This window comes from Hydra viridissima, unplaced genomic scaffold (genome assembly GCF_058129835.1).
Source record: "Hydra viridissima isolate aposymbiotic clone 2 unplaced genomic scaffold, HvirCarnegie_v1 scaffold_2, whole genome shotgun sequence".
In the NCBI taxonomy this organism is placed as follows: domain Eukaryota; kingdom Metazoa; phylum Cnidaria; class Hydrozoa; order Anthoathecata; family Hydridae; genus Hydra; species Hydra viridissima.
Window position 1 is genome coordinate 747,838 of NW_028324301.1, and position 12,818 is coordinate 760,655.

Here is a 12,818-nt window from a genome sequence, read left to right on the forward strand (position 1 = left end):
TTTCTTTAAAAGTCTAATTACATTTGAAAGTAAACCTTTTATTCTTACCTTAGTTTACTCTGCCAATTGTAATTAAAAGTAACACGTGTTTAAAAATTACTTACCCAATTTAACTTCGCTTGTTTACAAAACGAGGATAGTGTTGTTAAATATACTACTAATAATGATTAACGTTTAATGCAGTTTACATTATACCATAGCAGGGGCGTGCAGAGCGTGAGTCACCCGAGCAAATTGCTCGGGGCCCCGGACCCTATAGGGGCCCCCAACAGCGGCAATAACATTCCGGGTTTTTTTTTCCTTCTCTTTTTCCCCATCAAGAGCTTTAACTTACATAAAAAATAAAAATAGCTCATTAAGTTTAATGAAAATTGCCTCAAAAATGAGCTTGAGATCTAATAATTTTTTTAAAAATAAATTTAGCGTTGCGTAATTCATAGAAGATCCCTGCGGAAGAGCTTTTGTTTAAATCTTATCTACTTGCTTATCTTGAATTTAGCGGGAAAAGTTATCATGTGTTCAAATCTTATTTTAAAAATGGCGTATTTGGATTAATTTTTTTACAGGCGATTTGCTTGATTGTACAATTTAATTTATAGTATAATAAAAATAAATTTAATTTTTTTATTTTATATTACCTAACTATTATATTATATTTAACTTAACTAATATAAATTTAATTAGTTTTTGTGATTAATTATATATATAAATTTTGTATTAATTATTTAATCGTGTGTGTGTGTGTGTGTATATATATATATATATATATATATATATATATATATATATATATATATATATATATATATATATATATGTATATATATATATATATATGTATATATATATATATATATATATATATGTATAAATATATCTATTAGACGAAAGTATTTAAAAAAATAAAAATGAAACGCACGTTTCCATCTGGTGCATCAAAGTTAAAAATCAGTAAAGTAAAAAAAGCGGCTCTACAAAAAGGAACGCAAACATTATTTGATGTTGGAATTACAACTACTTCTAAAACATCAGATGCCCTTTCCACTAGCTCAACGAAGCAAAAATATGACGGTAGTATCCAATCTTCTGTTTCTGGTAATAGTGCTGGCAGTATAGAGAAATTAGCCACTTTTGAAGACTGTCAAATTAGTGGTAGTGATAATACTTCTACAAGGACCACTTGCAGTGGTCCTTGTAGAAGTATTATCACTACCACAGCCACAGCCATTTGACATTGGTGAATTTGAAACAGAAAATTTCTCCCCTTCTCAGCTGGAAAAGTTTGTCATGACTGGTCACATTCCTTTCCCACTGGATATGCCAAAAGATAATGGAAATCACATATTTCCAATGTCAGTTTTGAAAAGCAGAATGCCGAATGGGGGAATCCTTCTCGCGGGATCGGCTTGTATTTAGCCCAGCAAAGACAGCATTGTTTTGTTTTCCATGCCGATTATTTTTACCTAGAAATCAACTTCCACACATGACTTCATCCCTTGCAATGATTGGAGGATGGGGATATGAAAAGAAGTGGAAGAATCTCATCAGTCGAATTCCTGAACATGAGCATTTGAAAACCCATAAACAATGCTACATTCAGTGGCGTGAATTGGAAGCTCGAATGAAAACTGATCAGTCAATTGAACATTTGATGAATCGCCAAATTCTCAATGAAGCTGACACCTGGAGAAAAATCTTGGAACGAATCTTGGATGTGATTCTGTTTCTTGGTGAATTGGTTATTCGTGGAAAATTTGACCTAATTGGAGATTCTCATAATGGAAATTTCTTAGGATTGCTGGAACTGATTTCGCATTATGACCCAATTCTTAAGGAACATAAGATAAAAGTTAAACAATTGAGCTAACGGGTAAAGTCTATGTGGTTATCAACCTTTTGCCGCGGATGGCGTGCCGCGTCAGCACGTCCCTCGTGGGGTCCAGCTGTGTGCCATGCATGCTTGATAGAATTTAAAAGTTATCTGGTCCATACAAGTGTCAGGCATCATTTTCCACCATGTCGGTGTACCATTGGAATCCCATGGCACGAATGGGGATGAGTTATCGAGAACTGCATTTTCGAGAAATATGCTACCCTTAGCCTTGAAAGTTGAACCGCTCGAATCAACAGCTTCACATGAGATAAGAAACATCATAGTCCCTGCAGGTGTTGATAAAATTCTAGATAGTCGTATCTTTTAGCATTACAAAATAATTATTGGTGAGGCTACCGTGCTAGTGGCACAAGTTGAAAAGCCGTTAGGAACATAAACGGCGTTTACTTGATGGTTTCTCATGATCGCTTGTGAACTTGGATGATATAATCTCACACAACACTGATCTAATGGGAGAAGAATAAGATCGATTACATATAATTAACACAATGTCCGGAGAGAGGCTATACCCAATGTTGTCCAACCTCATGAGCATACCATCCATAACATCGTACGCACCATCCGTGATCTCAGAGAATACACTGATGACATTACCAGCTACAGATATGCCTACCCTGAGATTCCAGATGGTCGTCCAGTGGTTATATAAAATAGAGAAGCTCGCTGAAGATTACCGATTACTATCGAAAAAGAGAAAAAACACCGTCAAAAGGCTGACCATATGGGTTGTTATCTCTGATAAGACTGGTGTACTGAGCAGTCGCTGCTAGTCTCACAGCATCTTGATTCGGCTCAATCCCTGGGATTGCGCTTACGTGTATTGATGAAACATGCAACTTCCTTTCGAGTCTGCTCAGCATCATCAAAAAGCGGTACATACCCTTTCGAAGAGATATCACACTCCTTATACGCGATCTTGTGTGGCAGTGGCTTCCCTCCAGGAAGTTATAAGTGCCGTCATCAATGATGGAGAATTTACTGTCGAAGAGTTTGTGGCTCTTGAAAAAAAATATCGAGCCTATCACTACACTGTTGATACGGACGTGCAAAAAAAGTGGAAAACCAGCAGCGAAAAAAATGGAAAACCAGAAACTCTTGAAGACATCAAGCAATACCTCGAAATGAGGAACCCTTAGTTGAACTCAAAGAGATCACCGTAGAGTTATCGTGCACATCGGTTGCTAGCACGAGGCGCTTGCTCAATCATAAAAGTCTCTGGTTCTTGTTGTTGGGCTGATACTTCATTGCAAGGGCGGTTATTTCTTTTCTGACTATTTCACGTCTGCACGATTAAGAAGATTAGAGCTGCGGCTCCGATAGCGAGCACGATATAACCTGGGTCCGCGGTAAAGAGGGTGTTGAAAACCTTCTTCATCACCTCTTTCTCAACTCTCTCCATTTTTTCACTTGCTTCGCCACCAGTATCCTGTTTCTTTTCTGCTTCGGCTAGCTCTTGTCCCACTTCAACTCCGTCCGCCTTTATTACGGCAGAGGCAATAATCTCCAGTTTCTATTTTTCCAAAGTCTCGAGAAGCATACGCTGCTTTTATTTTTGAGCAGTCGCTGATGCTTTTCCACCCTTAAGCAGCTCACTCCTCCCTCTATAATGCGCTGCCTATCGGTTGCTTCATTATATTTTATCGAATCTACAGCTTCAATAGACAAATCAGGTTCATCTGAGATCATTTTTTCAACAAACTACTAATCACGTTGAACAGATCGAGCTGGACGAGTTTAATCAACATGCTGAAAGGTGTTAAACATCAAAGTCAACGGAGCTATACCTAAATCAAAACGGTAGTATGCTTTTCCTAAAAGAACACACAGAGCGTGCTGCAGTACATAGTTATTATAGAAACCATTTTTCAGTGCAGCATGATCACCCACGGGAAAGAATCTCTTGACAAGACCTGTGTATGCTGACGTTGCCATTTGACTGAGCCCGGGACCCATGTTCCTAAATTACTGTGTGGTGTGCGTTTTGCGCTAAAAAAACGATTGGATCATTTTTCATTGAAAATAATGCTTGAATTTTATTCACAGTGAATGGCGAGAGTTGCCGTGAAATGTTAAACAAATTTATAAGGCCAATATTGAATAAAAATGACACTGATGTTGTTTTCCCAAGATGATCCAACATCTAATATAGCGCACGCTTTAATTTCCCGAAATAGCGAAGTCAGTTAGCCACCGAGTTCTTGTGAATTGATACCGTAAGACTTTTTTTTTGGGGGGTCATTTAAAGAGTAAGATCTATGGTAACAAACCAACCACTATATTGAGACTCAAAAACGAGGTTTCACAGCAGATTGATGAGATTGAGGAACAATTATGCTGAGATGTTTGTCTTAACTGTCGTTTTTCTTCTTGGTCTTTTGAGATGCCTAGGGCCTCAGGTGTTTCATGCACTTTCAATCGTATATCTTATATTTTTATTATTTACTTCTCAAATGATTTTTGGTATAATGACAGATTTCGGACGATCAGGGTGCGGTTCATCCTTAAGGTTAAAACAAACCCCTTTAAATTCAGCAACTCAGTTGTATTCTTTTGCTATTGAAGATGATACACTTTTAAGAATCATGGATGAAGCTGTTTTTTAGTTACCCTTCCGAATAAAAAAAAGTTCAATCGTTTCAATTATTTGATTTTTTCTATAGTAAAAAAAGTAAAACTGACACATCGACATTTTCATCTTGATGTGTCAACTCACTCTCACTGGACATAGTGAACTGACACATCAACAAAGTTCACATGTGCTTATATGAAAGTTTTACCAGCTTAAATAAATAACGGACTTACAACGCCGTTTGTGAGTCATTTTAGAATTATCAGACGGTCTGCCTAAAATCTAAGAAATGGTACATTACGTGCCCGTTAGACATATTTAGTAACGCAACATTAGTAGATCAAGTAATGCTCGAGGGCCAAACGTTAACAACCTCATTCAAGCTTAATGACTTCTCTTTTATTAACTACTTCCTTAACATTAACACGATGGTTTTAACCTTTAACTTAAATATTAGAATTAACAAAAGGGTAACAAAACCAACTTAGGGATAAAATATACTTAAATAAAAAAATATATTTAAATAAAAAAATATATATACATAAATAAAAAAAAAAAAAAAAAAAAAAAAGGTTCATACTTATTTAGGAAATTAATTTTTGATATTAGAAAATCGAAAAAGAATCTCCCAAAAAAGCAAAGAATATTTCAACCTCCTGACCTAAGCTTGATAAGAAACCAAAATAAGCTCCCACTCCCGACTTCTTCCCTTATTTAAAAGAATTAAAACAACTATCCATCTGTAAGTTTAATAGTACATACTAACATTAAGCTGATAAAGTTTCAATTAAAAATTTTTCAAATCACAAAAAACTCAAAGCTGCTACAAGCAATACAATGCCCCCTTCTTTCCGGGGCACAACATCGCACAACTAAGACAAAAAAAAAAAGAAACAGCTTTCTAAAACTGAAAGAAACGTAATTATTTTAGCAAATAATCATTGTAATAAAAACAACAATAACAACAGCAACTAAAACAGTAATAACAATATTGATAGATATAAAATTTGTACAAACACAAACTTGTGCAAATATGTATAAAATTTATGCACGGGCTTCAAAAATGATTTAAAGCCGTAATAAGAAATAAACTAAATTTTATCCCGACTCTAGTGAAGGACTATTTTTTTAAAAACAGTGACAACACATTAGGGCCATAAACGGAATTTGATTGACTCTTACTTTGTTTTTTCAGTTATTTTAAAAGTTCTCACGCGGAGATTGCTTCATTTGAAGATAAAGAAAAATAAAATTGGCGAAGTTTTATGTTAGGAGTATATTAAATAAAACTTGAATAAGAATTTCTCAGTTTATAAAGCGGTGTTGGTTGGTTAGATATTTTTTATAAAGCGGCATTGATTGGTTGGATATTTTAAATAAATGATTTGGGTTGAATTCAAACTGAGCGAATTCATTTTAAAAGTTTTCACTATTTTACCATGGAATTAAAATTTATTAAATTTGGCATCTGGTGAGCTCCGCAACACCAAGCTGAATTAAATGTTTCTATTTTAGCCGCTAAATTACGAACGGTTTGCGGAATTTTGGCCTAGTCATGGATAAATATTACGCATTTTTTCAAGATTTTCATCGGATAAAAAGGATTTCTAGTAAGCCTACTGGCGAATTTCTTTTTCAAAACCAAGGGACCATTTTATAAAAAAATTAAGAGCGAACAGTCCGAGGATTTTAACTGCAGCGGAAAAATGTACTACGGTCGCAAAGACACTTGGGGTTTTATAAACATTTTTTTCCGACTGTAAAGTTGAAATTTCCTTCGAGATCTTTGGCGAAACTTAAACAAATTCTCTCAAATTATAAAAAGTAGGGAGCGACAATGTATCGTTTAACGATGAGTCAATCAATTGTGTTCGATGCATTAAACAACTCATTGTATTCGATGCATCGAACACGATGAGTTTGTTCGATGCATCGAACACGGTTAATCAAACAAAAACGTACCTGAACGAATTACGATGTTATACAAAAAATATTATATAAAATGGTATAAAATTACTTACATAAGTTGTTTTTTCAATTTCCAATTACGTTCCTTCAATTAAATAGATCGTTTAATATATTGTCAATCGTAAACAGTTAAAATTAAATAACTTATTAATAAGACATCAAAGTTATTATATCATTTAAGTTTTGAACATATATCCAGTGAACATTTTTCACAACAATCTTCTACTTTCAATCTACAATCAACAAGGTTGGCTTTTTTATTTAAAATTTTTCTTTTCGATGTACGATGTATGATGTAAGGTTAGATGCCGATGGGAACAGGCCGATGCCGATCCATCGGCCGATGCATCGGCATCGGCCCTGAAATCAAATAACTAGTATATATTGGATATAGGAATTATATACTGGAATGGAAATGCTAGATTCCATTTCAGTGACAATGAAAACAACATTTTTTAAGTTTTATTGTTGATTTTTATTATCCACCTTTTCTCTTATTAATTAGAGCTAATGCTTTTAATGAAAAGCTTGTTTTCTAAATGTCATTCTGTTTGAATTAAAACGATTTTGTCTTTTTATTTATTAAGAAAGTTTTTATATAATCATTGCTTCTTATAATTAGCAAATTTTAAGCAAATGTTTGTTCGAAATTAAGTTATATAACATCTCTTATATTGAAAGTTTATTTATTAAACGCTTTTAATTTAATAATAAACTTGTTTTTAATTTAACGTTAATGTAAATGTAATGAAACATTTGAATAACTGCAAGAGTTTCGAATCAATCAGTTTTCTCTTTCAATTCTCATTCATTCAAAGTTTATACAAACTTTTATTTTCTAAAAAAAGAGTGAAAAAGCAAAAAAATTACGAAAAAGTTTAAAATGCTACTTTATCATTCATTTAAAGTAAAATTACACAAAAAAAATTTCTTTCTCTTTTTATTCTGCGCTTCTGGCGCGTAATGGAATAAGACTTTTCATTTTTAACATAGAATTTTCATTTTTAGCTTAGATATAATAATAAATTAAAAACAAATCAATAATGAGCAAAGCAACTAAAAGTCTAATCTGGGACTATTCTGATATTGATGAAAAAAATCGTTCAAAGGCAATTTGTAAATTTTGCAAAATGAAAATATCAAGAGGAGGCTCATCTGGCAAAAAAATGACAACATCCAATTTAAGAGGACATATCAAAGTAAAACATGTAAAAGTTTTTCAGAAAATAGAAGATCTAAATGCTTTCAAAAAAATTAACACAGAAAAAAATAGCTATGTCATTGGATCTGCTTCAACCAGTAAAGAGAATGATAACAGCAAAGATTCCTTTAGCAATAGTGTTACAGTTACTCTAGACCAAAAATATCAACCTAAGCTTGAAGATATTATTAATAAGCATAAGAAATGGACATCAAGTGATCAAAGAGCTCAAAAAATAACTCTGCTTATCGGAGAAATGATATGCGTAGACATTCAGCCATATTCTTTAGTTACAGATCAAGGATTTAGCAAACTAATTATGCATCTTGAACCTAGGTATACCATGCCCTCTAGAAAACATATGGTCGAAACAGTTGTTCCTCTAATTTATGAAAAAATGAAAATGCAAATTATGAATGGTTTAGCAAAAGCAGATTTTTTGAGTTTCACCACTGACGGATGGACTACACATCACAATATTCTATGCAATGCCTCTAATCTTACAGAAGACCAATGGTTATTAGCTGAGACACTTATCTTAGTTTTAAAGCATTTTGAGGCGGCTACACTAGAGATGAGTGAAAACAGGGCATCAGTGTCTCAAATTGTTCCATTTATAGTTTCAATGGAAGCGTACCTAGTCCATGCTTCAGAAAATGCAGGTGAAATAAAAACTATAATAGAAGAGTTAAAAAAAGATTTTATTTCAAGGTTATCCAGCTATAAATTTAATAAAAGCCTGAACATTTCTACAGTTTTAGATCCAAGATTCAAACTGAGTTATGTCATATCAGATGAGGAGAAAGAGGTTATAAAATCAAATATTCTAGAACAATACATGAAGCTAAATAAAACGGATATTACAGAGAGCCTTATAACTACCGACAACCTAACTATATCAGATGATGAAACAAACGCTTCATCTGAATCAACCCAAGTATCTAACTCTCCACTCAAAAAATTAAAAATGGCAGAAAGCATATACAATTTTTATCAAGTTTCAAAAACACCACCTGAATTAAAAAAATCAACGAAAGCGAAGAACTGTAAAAAACAGAGACACAAATTTATTTTGAGAAAAAGGAAAAAAATGTATGTTGTAATAACTTTAAAATAAAAACTTTGCTAACAATTTGTTCTTGTCTAATTTAATTTAAATTATTAAAAAAAAAAACGTTATTCCAAATTATTATGAATTATTATATAAATAATAGTTATGAAAATAAAATAATATTGATAATATTCATTAATGGTCAGTATTTTGAACAATAAAAATTAGGATTTTTTATTATAGTTTGATTTTTTTTATTTACTTAAATTTCTTATAGAGTTGATGAAATAAACTTTTACTTATCACTGCCTAATCTGCATCAAAAAGAATATCCTTATAAATGGTGGGGAAATTACAAAGAAACATGTATAAAGAAACACTCTAGCAGCAATAGTATTTTAGACCTCTCATACCTAGCAAAAAAATATTTAGGAGCTCCGCCTTCTTCTGTGTTCAGCGAAAGATTGTTTAGTACTGGGGGAAATATTTATGAATCGACACGGTCCCGGCTAACTGCAGAAAACGGAGAAAATCTAGCTTATGTGCATGCGAATTGGAATTTTTTTGGAGAAATGGAAACAAAAAAATAGATTCACAGCTTTATATAACATATTTTATTACTTTTCATAACATTATAAAAGTTTTTATTTCTTTCTAGCAAAACACAAATTGTTCGATTATGCTTAAAATATGTTATACTTTATGTTTATATTTTTTAAATTTGCATTTCTTGTTTTTGAACTTCTCTCTTTGTATAGTTTGGATCTTAAAGTTATATAGTTAAATAAAATTTAAAAAATTTCAAAACGATCGGCATCGGCCGATGGTTATCACGGCCGATGCCGATGCCGATGCCGATGCATCGGTGCACCCCTAATATATATATATATATATATATATATATATATATATATATATATATATATATATATATATATATATATATATATATATATATATATATATATATATATATATACACTCCCGTCCATAAGTTTGGACGCACCTATTGCAACTATAGATTTTAAGAAAAAAATGTGTCCGAATAATTTTGATTTGTGACTTTAATAAAACAAATCGGTAATTTTATGTTCTTTTATAAGTTTTAATAAAAAAAAAGTAGCATCAAAAATTATTACTGAAATAAAATGTTTTTATTAAAATCATCTTTTCGTCAAAATGGCCACCTATCGCTTGGCAGATACGTGGCATGCGATCAATCAATTTTTTAAAATATTCCTCATTAGTATTTTTCCATATGTTTTGGATTGCCTCCCAAAGATCATTTTTACCCCTTGGTGGTCCCACAATAACTCAATTGGATTACAATCAGGACTCTGCGGTAGCCAAGTCATGACCTTCAACAATCCTTCCTCTTGTTTTTCATTTAAATATTGCTTAACAACTTTAGCATTGTGTTAAGGATCGTTATCTTGTTGGAACATGAATCGTTCGCCAATTAATTCGGTTTTACAGACTAAAACATGTTCTTTCAAAATCTTTAAACAGACTTCTTCTGTCATTTTCCCATCAATTCTGGCAATTGATCCCACTTGGCCATCACCAAAACAACCCCAAACCTACTTTAAACAACCTAAACAATATTTCCACCTCCATGCTTAATTGTTTGCATAGTAAATTGCTCCAGCATTCTTTCTCCTACCCGACGACGAGCAAATGACCGGTGTTTATTCCCAAAAATCTCAAACTTTGATTCGTCTGACCAAAGTACTCGATTCCACTCTTCTACCGTCCAATTCTTGTGTTCTTTGATCCAGACTAATCTTTTTTGTTTGTGGACGGTTGTAAGACGTGATTTTTTAATAGCCACACGACCTCTAACCCCTACTTTAAGAAGTCGCCTTTTTACCGTCGTTGTACTTTTTTTTGTGGTATGATGTTCATTAAAATCAGCTGCTAAATCTGGCGCTGTGCGTCTACGATTTCGTAAAGAATTAATTACTATGTACTTATCCTCTTTTTCGTAGTAGAACGAGGTCTCCCTATTCTTTTACGATCTCAGAAAGACCCCCGTTTCTACTTTTCTTTTAATCGTTTTACGGACACAACTCTCTGAAATGATGAGGCGTTAATCAATTTCTAGATTAGAAAAGCCTAAATTATGAAGGGTCCAAATTTCTATACGTTTTTCTAAATTTATCCGCCCTCTTTTTGCCATTTTAAATAACGAATCTTATAAGAATACTAAAATGAAATAATTAATTTGAAAAAATGAGAAATAAAGTTAAAAACATTTTCTTACCAAAAGTTAATTTCTTTTAAAAAGTTTCTCTCTTAACAATGTTCTCGCAGTACTTTATGATGAGACCAATGTAGACACTCTTAATTTTATTTATGAGTTAAAACGCGTTTTGTTTATTTTTGTAAGGTGCGTCCAAACTAACGGACGGTAGTGTATACATATATACATATATATATATATATATATATATATATATATATATATATATATATATATATATATATATATATATATATATATATATATATATATATATATATATATATATATATATATATATATATATATATATATATATATATTAAGGTGGGTCGAAATGTAAAAAATATTAAGTTGGAGATCCTGTACATGTCTAAAAAGTTGCTTTTTGATGTACTCATTTGAAAAAACCTCACTTTTTATTTTATGGACAGTGTCTACAGGTCCCAACTCTGACTAGAAAGACTACATAAATACCCAATGTTAGTGTAATGTATTGCAATGTATTACAAATTAAAAATAATGTAAACTGTAACGAATCAATGTTAAACAGCAACAATACAAAGTTGTTTAACCTAACTGTTAATAAAATCTTTCTTGCTGTCTATTTTTGGTATCTCTAATCTGGATTTCTTACTCTGTAACACCATGCCATGACGGGACTTTCTCCCATAAACTTTACAGCTCGCAGCGCTAACGTCTTTAATTGTTCTCTCTACTGCCTGTGAATGACATGGAACATCGGGCAGTAGTATTGGATGTGTGTAAGTAAGTTGATCATTTGAAAGGTGTGATAGCATCGGAGGAGATGTAACATTACTCTGGTCCCAGTCAATCATGTTAATGAACGATGTCGCAGCCAAATTTAATGTTATATCCTTCTTATCAAAGACGCGAACCGGTATGTTACTATTAGTCTGCTTCTCTCTTGCTCTTATTATTTGTTCTACTGAAAAACGACGGACTTCCATATCACTATCACTAACTGCAGCTAACAGAATGTTTTCAGCATGTGCAAAGTAGCAGTTATTTTCGAGAACAGGACGAACCACAGCCTGATCTAATGCATCAAGTTCCTGAAACAACTGAACTAAGTAAAAGAAGTTGTTAGCACCATTTTGGCAAGAAGAATTTGATTTGATTTTGAACCAAGAGGGTCCGTAAAAGTTCAAAATGAAATGCGTTACTCTTCTGAGAGGTTGAGATGCCACCTCTCTAGACATGTAGAGACGCAAAATCCTGTTGGCTTTCGTCAACCACCGAGCATGACTTATATTTCCAGGTAAACTCTTCTCGAGGAAATCAATGTCTGTAGAAGCCTGACGTCCACGCTGTACTGCTAGACATGCTTTTAAAAAGTACAGTTGGTCTGTGCTAAGATCCTTCTTGACAGCTTCATCACAATCAGTCACCTTACCAGTAATGGGCAAATAATTAACGACAGGCAATTCATTCGGATCATATTCTAGAGCTGAGCTAATTGTACCTGTCGATGTGGAAGGTCCTGTAGTTCGAGCAAAATCCACGCCTGCCAAAAACCTTCTAAATGGCAGCTCGTTACAGTGTAGAAGGCATACCAACCACTGTAATGGTCTACCTAAGTTCTCCTCCAATTTTCTTATGATTCCGTTGCTTTTACCTGTATTATTATTTGTGCCATCACACACAACACCTTGAATGCTTTCTACGGAGTTTGTCTCTATAATAACTGACATTAACTCCTTTGTTATATCAGCAGCTTTACTACTTTCAGGAACTACATGATCGATGTATATGTTTCCTGGATACGAGACAATACTATAGTGTTCTTCTTTTTTACTTCTTCTACAACCAAAACTCTCAACTAATGTAACGTCTTGTTTTCCATCAAAGCCTATACAGCACAATTCCTTA

The 12,818-nt window shown here is 33.0% G+C and overlaps 1 protein-coding gene across 1 annotated transcript; it reads left to right on the plus strand.

Annotated features, from left to right (window-relative positions):
• The first annotated feature begins 7,394 nt into the window (after positions 1-7,394).
• On the plus strand, positions 7,395-9,352 carry LOC149891460 (zinc finger BED domain-containing protein 4-like). Its single transcript, XM_090079466.1, has 2 exons — positions 7,395-8,724; positions 8,961-9,352. Exons 1-2 carry the CDS (start codon positions 7,475-7,477, stop codon positions 9,271-9,273), a joined length of 1,563 nt encoding a protein of 520 aa, XP_089935592.1. The 5' UTR covers positions 7,395-7,474; the 3' UTR covers positions 9,274-9,352.
• The last annotated feature ends 3,466 nt before the right edge of the window (positions 9,353-12,818 follow it).

Bases quoted from the DNA above. Each gene is read 5' to 3' on its own strand.
- LOC149891460 (XM_090079466.1), top strand. From the start codon at position 7,475: ATGAGCAAAGCAACTAAAAGTCTAATCTGGGACTATTCTGATATTGAT. The intron at 8,725-8,960 runs GTATGTTGTAAT...AATTTCTTATAG, and splicing joins TTGAGAAAAAGGAAAAAAAT to AGTTGATGAAATAAACTTTT.